This window comes from Natator depressus, chromosome 1 (assembly GCF_965152275.1).
Source record: "Natator depressus isolate rNatDep1 chromosome 1, rNatDep2.hap1, whole genome shotgun sequence".
Taxonomy (NCBI): domain Eukaryota; kingdom Metazoa; phylum Chordata; order Testudines; family Cheloniidae; genus Natator; species Natator depressus.
In genome coordinates, this window is record NC_134234.1 from 54,430,251 (window position 1) to 54,445,922 (window position 15,672).

A 15,672-nucleotide genomic window follows, 5' to 3' on the forward strand; every position below is an offset into this window, starting at 1 on the left:
CCACAGCTTGCACCCCTCACTGCCTCCTGCCCCAGGCTCTGCCCACAGCCCCCCCGCTGCGAACCCCTCGGCCCCAGCCCAGAGCCTGCACCCCCTCCCGGACCCGGACCCGGACCCCAACCCCCTGCCCCTGCCCCTGCCCCGTGAAAGTGAGTGAGGGCAGAGGAGAGAAAGGGACAGAGGGGCGGACGGAGTGACCAGTGCGGCGCCTCGAGGCAGGGGCGGGGTAGATCCTGGGTTGCCCTTAATTCAAACATTGATTTGGGGCTTAAATAGATTGGAGACACTGTGCCAGGCCCTGCCGGAACTGGGCAGACCGCCGAGCCCGCGGCCAGCAGATGAGCGACGCCGGCTGGGGCCTGTCAGCGGAGCTCCCACTCCGCCCCTGCGCCGCCAGGGAGCCCCGCCCCCACCCGCTTCCCCTCTGCGCCGCCAGGGAGCCCCGCCCCCATGCCCCCGTGCCCCTCCGTGGAGCCCCGCCCCCATCCTGCCGTGCCCACCCCCCCCGGAGCCCTGCCGCCCGTTGCTCCTGGTGTCCCAGCACAGACTGTCCCCCACGGGCCTAGACAGCGGAATCAAATTCCTCGGCGTCGGTTCCCGGGGGGGAATATTTTCGGGCCGCTCCCTGGCAGGTGCGTGAGGTGGCTAGCGGGGGCGCGGCGAGACCGGTTCCGCTGCGGGCGGGGAAGATGGCGGAGAGCCGGGGTGAGGTGGCGGCGGCGGCGGCTCCGCCGTCGGGTTCCTCTCAGGGGCTCGCCGGCAGCACCGGGACCGCGCCCCCCAGTAGCAACCCGCTGTCCCGTAAGCTCCACAAGGTCCTGGAGACGCGGCTGGACAACGACAAGGTGAGAGCGGGGCGGGCTCCGGGCCTCCCTGTGCGGCCGGCACTGCCTCGGGGGGGCGGCGGGGCTGGGCGTTGGGTACCGGGGGCAGCGGGCTGCCCAGGCCGGAGGGGGCGAGTATGCGGGTGTGTGCCCAGGCTGGGGGCAGCGGGCTGCCCGTGCGAGTTGGGCGAGCACTAGAGCAGGGGGAATGGGGAGATGCCCTGGCGGGGGTGGAGAGCAGGCGAGAACGTGGGGGGGGGGCAACGTGCCTGGGATCGATGCTCTACACCGTCTGGCCCCCGAGCATCCCGGGGAAGAGGTGAGCCCCTCTTGACTGATCTCCAGGGCGCTCTGGCGGTCGGTGCTTGCCGAGATGCTCTCATGCAGCCCCACAGCAGGTGTTCACAGTGGTTCGTACCCTGACCCGCTGCACTGGGCCAGGCGGGTTACCGGGCCAGCCTGCGAGTAGGGGTGGCTTGATGTTGGAATGAATGGGTGATGCTGGCTGCCCCGGCACACCCTTATGCTCTTCTCTTATCCTGCATCATCATCCCATTGGAGTGTAAAAACCCAGGTGTGGCTCAGGCCTGCAACCCATAAATAGGTGTCTGGTCCTCTGGGGGTAAAACCTGCAATGTTGATGATAAAGTATGTTCACTGGGGTATATATAGGCACCTAGATCTCTTTCCAAGAGTCCTCCAACAAGCTTCAGCTATGGAAGCAAACTTTTCAAAGTACACATTTACCCTTTTAATTGGAATAGTATGTTATAGGATTTTGGCCAGAGTAGTTTTAATGTGGTATTACAGTATGGTCAGCAGTTTGCAACAGAAAATATTCAGCAGGCAGCTGTAATATCCCATAACTTCAATCAGAATAGCAATAAATACTATCTACATTATGTGTTTCTGTCACAACCTTATTTTCTAAGACTTTATTACTTGGACATTAAAATTTATGTATTTTGTGTTTAAATTAACATCACGTGTCACCCACTCTTTTCTGACCATAAGGAAATTCACACTGAAGAACACCTAATGGTTAATTATTTGTGTCAATCTAAATCTTGATTGGTGCATGGCACATTCATATCAGTTATTAATATAGTGGTTGAAAATCATGCACCATGTCACATATGAAAATTTGAAAAAAATAAAATAGAGATAATCTAACTGCTTGAGGAGTTTGTTCTAATTTTTTTTTAAGATGTGTTAACTTTAGATGGTTAAATAATACAAGATGTTGATGTTGAGTATCTCAGAACAGAAGTTTTTAGTTAATTTTCTTATATTGTACAGGAAATGCTGGAAGCTCTCAAGGCTCTTTCAACCTTCTTTGTGGAAAACAGTTTGCGAACCAGAAGAAACTTACGTGGAGATATTGAGCGCCGTAGCTTAGCCATAAATGAAGAATTTGTCTGCATTTTCAAGCAAGTTAAGGAGGTAACATTTTTGTTAACAAATCATCTTAAAACATCTAGAGTTGATCTGAAAAAGACCCCTGTAAGCTTGAAAACTCATCTTTCACCAATACAAGTTGATCCGGTAAAAGATGTTATCTCGCCCACCTTGTCTCTCTAGTATTGATTACATGAAAACCAAGCCTCAAAGAATTTTTCCTTTTCCAAAACAAATTTACCATCATAGTAGAATTGTTTCAGCATCTTCTATAATTTGACCATTTTTCTCATGTGTAAGATATTCATCATTTGGCTTATGAACATAAATACACTGGACCTAAAGCTGTCCTGGAAATGACTTGACTCAGTGCATGTAAATATGTATGGTTGGAAGGAGCCTTCAGTGACTGGATTTGATCGTAAAGTGATTTCACTAAAATCAAGCAAAACAGATGCTCTTTACTGAATTGTCTCAGGGACATCAATTTGAAATTTGTTTGGCTGTAATGTACAAGTCTGAGTCAGACTAACAAGAAACAAAGATACGCTAAACTTCCAAAGCTAGCTGCTTTTTCCCTTAAAAATGAACCAACTAAATGCTCTGTGGTATCCAGATTTAGTTTTTATTGGTATGATAGACTGGCACTGAAGAGCCAAAGAAGTGGCAAGTTTTCTTCTGTAGTAATAAAAGGTCCTTCATATTTTGCTCAGCAGAACAAAATTGCAGTATACTGAACAGTCTGTACAGATGCTGATGCATCATGGAAGATAATGTGTGCACTGCTTCTTAGCAGATAAAATGGCAATATTTTCTACTACTCTTTAATCCCAAAAAGCTCACTAATATTCTCATTGAGTGAAATTAAACAAATTTAGGAAAAGTACATCCAAGAAGAGAACTGGACTAATAACTTCTACTCCTGAGAGGGTGGGGAAGGGGGAAGTGTTGCTGAAACATAGATAAATCATGCATGCCAACATTTTGAAAACTTCTGTAGGTAGATTCAAATTGTAGACTTGATGTAGCATGACCATTACAAAAAATACGCCCCAATACAAATAAATTACCAGTCTTATTCTATTCTTAGGAACTTGAAAGTATAAATGAAGATGTTCAGGCAATGAGCAACTGCTGTCAGGACATGACCATTCGTTTGCAGGTACTGTAGGAATAGATGTCTGTTTTTCCCTGCCTTTCCCTGCTGTATCTTGGCAGGTTACTTGACTGCTTTCTGTTAATACAGTAACCAAAAAAGTTTTTTCTGTTAACAGCTCTATTAAAGCAACTCTAGAATATTAATGCTACTATTTAACTGTTATCTTAGTACAGTAATCAGTGTGTTTCTAGCTCTAAGGAAAAGGCGTTCAACGACTTTGGGGGGAGTTACATATCACTACTTCTATTTCAGCTATGGGAGTATGTTTCTTTCAGAGTATCAAGGTATCTATCCGTTTTTTATTGTGAAAAACTGATTATGTGAAGAATGCTGTATTTTAATTTTGAATCTAAAAGTGTATTATATAGTATAATAAAACTACCTTGTTCCTCCTTAAGGTGTGTATGGAACTATTATGAGGATTGTCAAGATTCCTTCCCCATTCTGAACCCTAGGGTACAGATGTGGGGACCTGCATGAAAGACCCCCTAAGCTTATTCTTACCAGCTAAAGTTAAAAATTTCTCCAAGGTACAAACTTTGCCTTGTCCTTAAACCCTATGTTGCCACCACCAAGCATGTTAAACAAAGAACAGGGAAAGAGCCCACTTGGAGACGTCTTCCCCCAAAATGTCCCCCCAAACCCTACACCCCCTTTCCTGGGGAAGGCTTGATAAAAATCCTCACCAATTTGTACAGGTGAACACAAACCCAAACCCTTGGATCTTAAGAACAATGAAAAATCAATCAGGTTCTTAGAAGAAGAATTTTAATTAAAGAAAAGGTAAAAGAATCACCTCTGTAAAATCAGGATGGTAAATATCTTACAGGGTAATCCAATTCAAAACAGAGAATCCCTCTAGGCAAAACCTTAAGTTACAAAAAGACACAAAAACAGGAATATACATTCTATTCAGTACAGCATATTTTACCAGCCATTAAACAAAAGGAAATCTAACGCATTTCTAGCTAGATTACTTATTAACAGAATTTCTGAGACTGCATTCCTGATCTGTAGCGCAGCATGGTCGGTTTGCAGGTGGAAACGCTGTCCCCAAACGTATGGGTGTAGCTTTTCCAGAGCATAGATAATGGCGTAACATTCCTTTTCACTGATTGACCAGTGGCTTTCCCTCTCGGACAGCTTCTTCCTGAGAAACACGGTAGGATGGAACTCTTGATTTGGTCCTTCCTGCATTAAGACTGCTCCCACACCACAGTCGGACGCATCTGTGGTTACTAGGAACGGTTTGTCAAAGTCTGGGGCCCTTAGCACAGGGTCAGACATGAGTGTTGCTTTAAGCTGGTTAAAGGCCTTCTGACACTATTCAGTCCACTGAACTGCATTTCGCTGTTTGGTTTTGGTTAGGTCTGTCAGTGGGGTGCGATTTGGCTGTATTGCGGTACAAAATCGCCTGTAATATCCGGCCAAGCCTAAGAAGGATTGGACCTGTTTCTTTGACTTTGGGACAGGCCACTTTTGGATAGCATCCACTTTGGCCTGTACGGGGTTGATAGTTCCTTGATCCACCTGGTATCCAAGGTAAGTCACTCTGAGGCCTATTTGATTCTTCTTAGCCTTAACAGTTAGTCCTGCCTCCCTTATGCGCTCAAAAACTTTTTGTAGATATTCCAGGTGTTCTGCCCAAGAATCCGAAAATATGGCCACATTGTCAAGGTAGGCGACTGCATATTCTCCCAATCCCGCTAGGGGACCATCTACAAGTCTTTGGAAGGTGGCAAGTGCATTTCACAGCCCGAAAGGGAGCACATTAAATTCATACAGCTCGACGTGTGATGAAGGCTGATCTTTCCTTGGCGGATTCACCTGCCAGTACCCCTTGGTTAAGTCCAAGGTAGAGATGAACTGGGCCCGTCCCAGTTTCTCCAATAGTTCATCTGTGTGTGGCATTGGATGGTTGTCTGGGCGAGTTACATTTTGGCCCGGACTACCGTAAGCTAAATGCTGTATCTCCCCATCTGGTTTGGGAACTAGAACCACTGGAGATGGCCATGCACTGCCAGAGGGGCGGATTACACTCATCTGTAGCATACCCTGGATCTCCCATTCTATAGGAGTTTTAGCTTGAGGAGACACCCAGTAAGGTTGGGCTTTAATTGGATGAGCATTACCTGTGTCAGTGGAGTGGTATGCCCATTCAGTCAGTCCTGGGGTGGCTGAGAACGTCGGCACGTAGCTAGTGCACAGCTCCTTGATCTGCTGTCACTGCATACGCCCAAAGGTCATGGAGAGGTTCACCTCTTCCACACCACCATCACTTTTCCCTTCGTAGTAGACACCTTCAGGCCACTCAGCGTCATCTCCTCCCTGGGTTGTAAACTGACAAACCTTTAATTCTCTGGATCGATTAGAAGAGCTGAGAGGCGGTGGGTTGCTCCGTGTCACCGTCCAAGCTCTCTGGAGGCTTTCATCTGCTTCCTGTTTGGTCTGGTACTGTTCCCTTGATGCTGGAGACATCAGTTCCTTACTGGATTGTGGACCTGGGCTTGGTCCCTCTGGAAGAGATGCAGGTGATGGGGCTGTTCCCGTTGACTGTGAACCGCTCTCCGCTGGTGCGCTTTGTTGGGGTTCAGGCTCCGGCTAAGCCTCTTGTGTAGGGTTATGGGCTGCTGTTGGTTCAGGTTCGGTGGGGCCCTCTGGTGTTGGGGTTGCAAGTACTGGATTCAGTGCTGGCAATGGTTCTGGTGCTGGTTGTTCCATCGGTTCCGGTTCTGAGACTGGCTCTGTCTGGGTCTCTGTGGCTGGATCCACTACTGCTGTTGCAGATGTTGGCATGGGGTCCGGTTCCATCACCTCTGACCGGGTCCTGGTAGAAGTTTCCGGAACAGAGCTAGGTGTGACAGCTTGCTTAGCCTGGCTGCGGGTGACCATTCCCACCCTCTTGGCTAGCTTCACATGATTGGCCAAGTCTTCCCCCAACAGCATAGGGATGGGATAATCATCATGGACTGCAAAAGTCCACATTCCTGACCAGCCCTTGTACTGGACCGGCAGCTTGGCTGTAGGCAAGTCAAAAGAGTTTGACTTGAAGGGTTGAATTGTCACTTGGACCTCTGGGCCAATTAAATTGGGGTCCACTAAGGAAGCATGGATAGTCGACGCTTGTGCTCCAGTGTCCCTCCACGCGGTGACCTTCTTCCCACCCTCACTCACAGTTTCCCTCCGCTCTGAGGGCATCTGGGAGGTATCTGGGCCTGAGGACCTCTGGTGTGATTCCGGTGCAATGATCTGTAGTCTGTTGGGGTTCTTGGGGCAGTTGGCCTTTACATGCTGCAGCTCGTTACATTTAAAACATCGTCCAGCTGACAGGTCACTGGGGCGAGGTGGGTTGGTGGAGAACTGTGTGGCGGGACGATAAGGTGTCTGGAGTGTTCCTTGGGGTGTAGTTGGGGCCTTGGGCTGCCCCCGGTAGTAGGGAGGGTCTGAGGTTGTCCCTTTTGGTATCTGCTCCAACTGCGACCAGGGTTGTTTCTCCTCCCTCCACCCATTTTGTTCCGGTTTGCCCTGCCTCTCTGGCGGTCTGGGACTGCTCGTATTAATCAGCATAAGAAGCAAGACTTTCTGCTGAGTCCATTTTCTTATCCCAAGCGTGTGACCCGTTTTCATATATTGACTTTGCTACCATGATCTGGGGCAGGGATTCAATGTAGCTGAATTGAAAGGGAGGCTATAAGCCTGGGAATGGGTAATGAGGGAAGAGATTGAAGGGTAAATGGGAATTTGAATTAGTAGGGGAAGATGGAGGAACTAAAAGCACAACAGTCATGGATCAGCGAGTGACGAATAACAACTTGTTCATTTTTTGCATGTTTCAATCCCTTCTTCTCGCTCTTTTTGGTCCTATGTTATACGAAAGCCTGTCATTCTGACCAATATTGTCACATTGGTTCCTTGTACTTCCCCATTGGTCTGTGTCCATGTGTTGTCTCTTGTCTAAGGCCTTGTCTACACTACCAAGTTTTGTCAGCAAAGCTGCCTTTTGCTGATAAAACGGGGGAGGTGTACACACTACAAAGCTACTTTTGGTGGCAAAAGGAAACCGCCTCAGTATGAGGCATAAAGCTTTTTGTGGCAAAGTTAAAGCAACAAAGCGTCAGTGTAGACACTGGTGTTTGTTTTGTTGACATAACTGCCTTCCATTTGTATTCCACAATGCTTGCCATGATCGTTCTGCTTACTATTTTGATCTCTGCTGCCCTGCAGGCATGCACCCCTCCCCTTTCAAAGCTCCAGGAAGTTTCTGACAGCTAAGCATGCTGCTACCTTGCTAGCAAATCATTAATGTGGAATGCTCCTGTTCTGCCTTGCAGTATGAACACAGCAGCAGGGGACAGAGGGGACTGCTGTGCTGTTTTGACATTCCTCAGCACAGAGAGCTCACAGAGGGGCTGTGGGAGAACTCAGAGGGAATCACAACTATAGGCAGGCAGAGCTGGCTGCTTCAGGAGAGACTGCTGTGCCGAGCAGAGGGGTGTGTGTGTGTGTCTCCCCACCTCAGGATAGGTCTGTCAGCCTGCTGTCTCTGCTGTCCCAGAGACACCACTCTCCTCTCCCTCCCCCAACACATTTCAGTTGGAAAAGCCACTGACAATCTCCTAGGATGTTCCTGGAAGGATGGGATTGAGGAACCTGCATCATGTGACGCTGTACCTGCTCTCTGAGGCATTGCAAACCCTTCCCAAAGCACTCTGTGACCAGTTGCACAGTGGGATAGCTACCACAGTTCATTGCTCTCTGTGTCGATGCAAGAGCTGCTAGTGTGGATGCATTCTGCCGACACAAGATGCTAGTGTGGACATGCAACAGCACTTTTTAGTAAAGTGACAAAACGTTTGCTGACAAAACTTTGTTGTGTAGACAAGGCCTAATACTTATGTGATAAGCTCAGGGACGGTATTTGTTCAGTGTTTGTATAGCACAAAGCACAATGGGGTCCTGGCCTCTAGCACACTGGAGCTCCTAAGTGCTATGTTAATACAAATAATAACAATTGGGAGCTCCTTGGGGGCAGGGATACTGTCTTACTCTATCTATGTGCAACATTTAGCCCACTTTTGGGTGCTAAATAAATAAGACATTCCCACAGATGTATATAGCCAGCTCTGAATCAAGATCTTTCTAATTTTTCTCTCCAGTTTTGGTGTTGGTATTTCTTTTAGCAATTTGTATTTCAATTCAGAAAGGAAACTAGGACCTTGACTTCTCCAAAAGAGGTGTTCTTCAGAAAGGAAGCTGATACCTTCTCTTGTGTTTCGTGGCTTTTTTTTTTTTAAATTAAAATATGTAACTTTGGAGAAAAGATCTGGATACAATGCACTTTTTCATAAAATGGTTTAGACTCAAGTCCTTAATTCTGAGCACCTGAATTTCATTTTAATGACCATTAAAGGCTGCATTTCTTTATTACTGATCTATTCTGATTCTTCACATTTGTGTAATAATGTTCAGTTCTAAAAGGTCCTAAAGACATTAAACTTCATAATCCAACCACACAGTATTATACCTCTTGTTAACAAAATATTTTGTAGATACTCATGAATTCAGGAAAAAGGTAAATGCATTTTAAAGTGCTTTCTGGAATAAAACCTGGAAAAAAATTGCCATGTGAATTTTAAAATGCTTCCTTTACTTTATTATTATTTCCTTTTTTGCTTTAAGGTTAATGATGCTTTCTTTACATTCGGGAGGATGTGATTCTAAGGAGCAATTCACAATGTGCATGCTCTACTACGTTTTTGACAATGGCTAATAGTATATTTAACTAATCAGTTACAATGGAAGAAAAGCTAACTGGGATAGTGGAAAAAAGATTCAACCTTACGCAGTAATATGAAACGTGCTTGGGCGAAGTCCCATCCCAGTGCAACTTCATTAATAACTGTGATGTTTCTTACCTGCCCTCTTCTCCCCTCCCCACACTGCTCCTCTGATAAAAGTACCCACTGAGAGAGGGAGAAGGCAAAGGTAGTTTGATAATGGGGAGTTAGTACCCAAAACTGTGTTACTTGGAGGTTGAATGAGACCTCTGAAGTATATTATCAGAGTACATTTATACATGCTGTTAAAAACTTTTAACTATATCTTTTTTAAAAACTCTAAGCCTCTTCCCTGTAGAGTTACCCTTTCCTCCCTACCCCCAACAAAAACCTGTTGCTGAGCCTTACAGTATAGCTTTATGGTCAGTAGCCTTATGGCTTTGACACATGCATGGATATTGAGGGCTCTGGAATAGGACTGATCTACTTCCATACCACCAGTGGTAAAATCTAGGGCCTGTTCTCATAAACTCTTCAGCTGATCTTGATGATTGTGGCATAATTGTTAGTGAGGATAATGTTTCATAGAAATGTAGGACTGAAAGGGATTTCAGTAAGTCATCTAGTCCAGTCCCCCTCACTGAAGCAGGACTACGTATTATCTAGACTATCTCTAACAGGTGTTTGTCTAACCTGGTCTTAAAAACATCCAATATCAGAATTCCATAACCTTCCTAGGCAATTTGTTCCAGTGCTTAACTATCCTTACTGTTAAGACATTTTTTTAAATGTTTAACCTAAATCTCCTTTGTTGCAATTTAAGCCCATTGCTTCTTGTCTTGTCCTCATTGGTTAAAGAGAACAATCTATTGTCCTCCTCTTTCTAACCACCTTTTATGTACTTGAAGACTTATCACGTCCTCCCTTAATCTTCTTCAGATTAAACAAACCCAGTTTTTTCAATCTTTCCTCATGCTTTTTAGAACTTATTCATTTTTGTTGCTCTCCCCTGGACTTTCTCCAGTTTGTCCACATTTGTCCTGAAGTATAATGCCCAGAACTGGGCACAATACTCCACTTGAGGCCTTATCAGGGTTATAGTGGAATGGAAGGAATCACTTCTTGTGTCTGGCGTACTAAAATCCTGCTAATACATCCCAGAATGATTTGCTTATATTATAAAGTTTGTGATCCACTATAACTCTGTGACATACCAGTGTACAATTCAGACCAATGAGTAACTGTGTCACCCCTGCCTTGTAACGTGGGGTGCCCTTTACAGTGCTTTGTTGCTGTAGCCTCCAACTGGGACTGCTCACAAATAGCCTCCAGCATGTAAATCACTTCCAACTTTCTGTGTGTGCTGCAGCCAGCCAGCTGCATCTTGTCTCTTACCAGCCTTAAAGAGTACTAGAGAGTGACCGCAACACACTCCCAAGCCCAGATTTTCCCCTGGGAATGTATTTCCTGTACTGCCCAGCCCTCTCCTAGCCAGTAGAAATATATTGAGTCTGTTGTTCCTTTAAGGGAATATTATGCACAAAACTTGTTATCCCAAATGGGGTTACCCAGGCACTTCATCTTGAACACACTGGATAGATAAAACAAAACCAAGCTTATTAATTATAAAGAGAGATTTTAAGTGAGTACAAGCAATGAGCATAGAAGTCAGAAGTGATTACAAGAAAAATAAAGATAAAATACTTACTGATGCCTAACTTAACTACATTAGATTCAAAGCAAAGTTTTCTCACTACGTGCTTCCAGCAGTCTTATCCCCAAGCTCCTTTGGTTAGGACCCCTCCCCTAGAGTCCAATGGCTGCGTCCTTTGCCTCTTCTGTTGAAGTGGGTAGGGGGAAAGAGTGCAGGGAGGTGTCTACCTCTTCTTTTTATATTCCTTTTCCGCCCTTAGAGAAGCATTTCCAGCTGGGAGCAAGGCGACCAGCAGTCTGTGTGGAAGGAAACTCCATGCTGTTGCTTTGCTAAGATGTAGATTTTTTGCCCCTGCCTCCTTTCCTGCCAGAGAATGGCTACTTAGTGGGTAATGTCTGTCAGCCTTGTTTATAGCTGGCTGAGATGTCAGCTTGTCCTGTGTCTCTGGCCACTCCCCAGACTTAGCTTGCAGAACATGCTTTTAGTCATGATTTCAGCCTGTGTTTATATCTTCACATATAATGCTGCTGTGTGCATTTTGTCATGGTATTATTGATCAGCAAATTGAGTTTTGAAATGATACCTCAAAAGATATGCCTTGTACAACAATTATTGCAACACTGTGTGGGGTGTTTACACAGGTATATTCTGTCAGATCCTTTTCTGAATAAAACCCATGGACTTCAAAAAAAGCAGACCATAAACTCAGATAACTGGTAGGTAAGGACCAATGGGTAGAAAAATTTTAGCAATAAAGTAGTTCAGGAGACAATACTAAAGGCACAACAGCAAACTAGCCTGATGAAGAGGAAGGACAGGAAGAGGTCAATATGGCTCCATCAGGAGCTCTTCAATGACCTGACACTCAAAAAAGAATCTTACAAAAAGTGGAAACATGAACAAATTACTAAGGATGAGTACAAAAGAATAGCACTAGCAAAAAAATCATAAAGGGCTCAGGGACAAAATGATTTAAACCTAGCAAGGGACATAAAATGGCAATAAGAGGTTATTTAAATACATTAGGAACAAGAGAAAGACTAAGGAAAGTGTAGGTCCCCCACCTAGTGGTGAAGGAGAGTTAATAAGGGATGGCATTAAGAAAGCTGAGGTGTTTAATGACTATTTTGCTTCTATCTTCACTAAAAAGTGATGCTTAACACAATATTAACAACGAGGAAGGAACATAAGCCAAAATAGGGAAAGAACATCATTAAAGAATATTGAGTTAGATGTATTCAAATTGGCAGGGCCTGATGAAATGCTTCCCAGGATATTTAAGGAACTATCTGAAACAATCTTTGAACTGTTAATATCTTTGAGAATTCATGAAGGGCAGGTGAGGTCCTAGAAAACTTGAGAAGGGCTAACATGGTACCTGTCTTTAAGAAGGGAAATAAAGAGGACCTGGGAAATTACAGAACAGTCATCATTACTTTGAAAGCATCTAGTGAATAATAAGGTTATATGTAATAGCCAACAATGGATTTGTCAAGAACAAACATGCCAAACTAACCACTACTTGGCCTAGTGAATAGAGGGGGACAGTAGATGTTACATCTTGATTTTGGTAGGGTTTTTGAGACAGTCCCACATGACATTCTCATAAAAAAGAAAAACCCTAGGGAACTGTGATCTAGAAGAAATTACTGTAAGGTGGGTACAAAAGTGGTTGAAAGACCATACTCAAAGAGTAGTTATCAGTAGCTGACTGTCAAACGGGGGAATATATCGAGTGGAGTCCTGTAGAGGTCTGTCCTGAGTCTGGTACTATTCATTCATTTTATTAATGACTTGTCTAATGGAATGAAGAGTATGCTTATAAAATTTGCAGATGACACCATCCTGGGAGGGGTTGCATACATTTTGGAGGGACAGGATTAGAATTCAAAATGATGTTTACAAATTGGAGAATTGGTCTGAATTCAACAAGATGAAATTCAATAAAGACAAAAGCAAAGTACTGCATTTAGGAATTAAAAATCAAATGCATAGCTACAAAATGGGGAATAACTGGCTAGGGTGTAGTACTGCTGAAAGGGATCTGGGTTATAGTGGATCACAGTGTGATGCAGTTGAGAAGAGAGGACTGAGGGGAGAACTTTATAACTGTTTTCAGATATGCAAAAGTCTGACAAGAAGGCGTAATCTGCTGCAAGGGCAATTTAGGGTAGATTTTAGGATATAGGAGATTTTTTAACTATAAGGATAGCTAACCATTGGAATAGGCTTCCAAGGGAAGTTATGGAATCCCTGACATTGGATGTTTGTAAGAACAATTTGGACAAAAATCTATCAGGGATGGTTTAAGTTGACTTGGTCCTGCCTCAGAGCAGGGGACTGGACTAGATGACCTCTTGAGATCCCTTCCAGCCCTATATTTCTATGATTCTGTGATTGTTTCCTATCATATATCTTTCTAGGTCTTTTCCCACTACTTCTGTTGGGAGATTGTTCCACAGCTGAATACATCTTGCTGTCGGGAAGTTTTTCTTGATACTCAGCCTAAATCTTGCTTTAGGGTTTCCTCTGTCAGTGGAATGACACCCACAGTATCTAGAGGGAGTACATATAGACCAACAGTATAAAATAGAGCTCATTACCTCATGGCTCAAAGTCACATTCCTGTGCTATTTCATTTTGACGCTAGAGAGAGCCACAGCTCTGGTGCAGCTGGCTGTCACCTGGGGGGCTAGCCCTAACGGATCTGTTGTGTTGTCGCTGCCCAGCAGCCAGAGCCTATGCTGGGTGTACTATGCTTAAAGGGTCCCCAGAGAGTGGGGATAAATAGATATCTGAGCCCTTTTGCGTTCAGATGAGCATGTCCAACTCATTTGTAGCACAAAGTATTTGCAACTGAAGGACCAAATAAAATAATTGAAATGGTTTTGTAGCACAGGTCAAGAATTTTAAATGGAATTCCTTTTTTATGCCAAACTATTGAAAACTAGGAAATAATTGATTAATGGTTATTATAACAAGGCAGTTCTCCTTCAAAGAGTACTTTGTTTAAATGTCTTGTAATTAGAGGGCTTTTAAAAATATATTTAAAAACAGTAGAAATGGAATTAGTTTGGTACTGTATGTTAACTTCATATAGCTACAGTGATTCAAATTATATTCTAGGCAGCGAAAGAACAGACCCAGGATTTGATGGTGAAGACGACAAAGCTACAAGCAGAAAAGTATGTATGCTACCTTATTTATAATTCATATAATATTGTGGATTGCTTTTAAACTGGATTCTGCCATCCTTATTTTAAGAAGTACCTTTTTTTGCAAGAGGTCTCAATTGAAACTCAACTTAAATAAAGGTAGCAGAATTGGGTCCTAGTTATCATAAGATGACGTGAACCTCATTAACACACTGCTGCTTGTTGTTATCAAAAGTCAATGTTTCCAGTAGAAAAGAACAACTTACTGTGGTACAGTATGATGAACTATAATGCAGTTTATCTGATGTTTAGCTGGTATATAACATTTACTACAATAATACATTATATATCAGTTCATGGTACATAGTTAAGGCTACGTTTTAGTCACAGGTATTTTTAGTAAAAGTCACAGACAGTTCATGGGCAGTAAACAAAAATCCACGGGCCGTGACCTGTCCATGACTTTTACTAAAAATACCAGTGATTAAAACTTGGGGGGGCTGCCCGGGGGCCCCGCGAGTGCTGCGGGGGGCAGGCGGGTGGTGGTGCATGGCCCGGGATCCTCGCTGGTGCTGGAGGGCATCAGCACACGTCTTGGGACCCCCGCTGGTGCTGGGGGGGGGATTGGCAGAGTTGGCAGGCTCCCTACCTGGCTCCGCATGCCTGCCCCCCCCCAGCAGCAGAGTTTGGGAGGGGTAGGGAATTGGGGCACGGGACGGGTGAGGCGGGCTCTGGTCCGTGCTTACCAGGGGAGCTCCCCGGAAGCGGCGACATCCCCCTTGCTCAGCTGCTAGGCGGTGGCATGGCCAGGCAGCTCTGTGCGCTGCCTCCACCCAAAGCACCTTCCCTGCAGCTCCCATTATACCCCCTTCCCTCCCCCCAGAAAACAAAAACAAAACTGCTCCCATTTACAAATCCTAGACAAATAACTTCATAACCAAACATTACCTAGATCCCAGTGCTCAGTCTCCCATTGTAGGCTGGTTTTTTGTTGTTGAAAACCACTCATTCAGTGGGCTAGTATTGTGCTATGTTATGTCTGCAGGGGAGAAAAAAAGTATGTTGGTACAAAAAAAAAATTAGAATACAGTTCGATTTTGCCATATTTAAAGTCCATTCCGAAATATAAAACTGCTCTTTAATATGAATTAAAATGAATAATTTCCCCTTAAACTCCATTGGATACCCAGTACCGGTGAAAAGGAAAATATCTTTTCTTTGCGTTTACTCATGGGGACCATCATGGCCCATGACAGCTTTATGTACTCTTTACGTGTTTTGTGGTTAGGACATATCTTGTTACAGCTTTAGTATTTATTGTCATCTTAAGGAGAATTAAGCTGTTTGCTCTTGTCTTCTTCCTCTGAAAAGTATATGTAGATCACTGGAGATTAATTTATCACAGGAAACAATTACTTAGAACAGAAATTATGAGCTAGAGTAGACCTGATTTTGCTTCCAAAGAAGTCAATCGGAGCGTATCATGGATTTTACTGGGAGCTGGATTGTGCCCTATGACAGTGTGAGTGTGGGGCTGTAGTGTAATTTAAACATAGATTTAAAGTAAGATGTAGGATGTTGGGTACATTAAAGAGATGAATGACTTTGCCAAAACCTTGATACAAATTTCACCCTTTGAATAAGTAATTGAGTAAAAGATAGGTAACTTTGATAATTCATTAGTTTGAAAGATGAATATGTGAAA

At 44.3% G+C, this 15,672-nt stretch overlaps 1 protein-coding gene across 1 annotated transcript in view; it reads left to right on the forward strand.

The window, feature by feature from the left end:
• Positions 1-563: 563 nt before the first annotated feature.
• Positions 564-15,672, forward strand: part of COG6 (component of oligomeric golgi complex 6) — a 105,599-nt gene continuing 90,490 nt past the window's right edge. The window contains exons 1-4 of the mRNA XM_074960086.1: positions 564-845; positions 2,124-2,267; positions 3,313-3,384; positions 13,939-13,997. Of these exons, the coding sequence (XP_074816187.1) occupies positions 690-845; positions 2,124-2,267; positions 3,313-3,384; positions 13,939-13,997 (431 nt within the window). The 5' untranslated portion in view covers positions 564-689. The remainder of the gene's footprint in view (positions 846-2,123; positions 2,268-3,312; positions 3,385-13,938; positions 13,998-15,672) is intronic.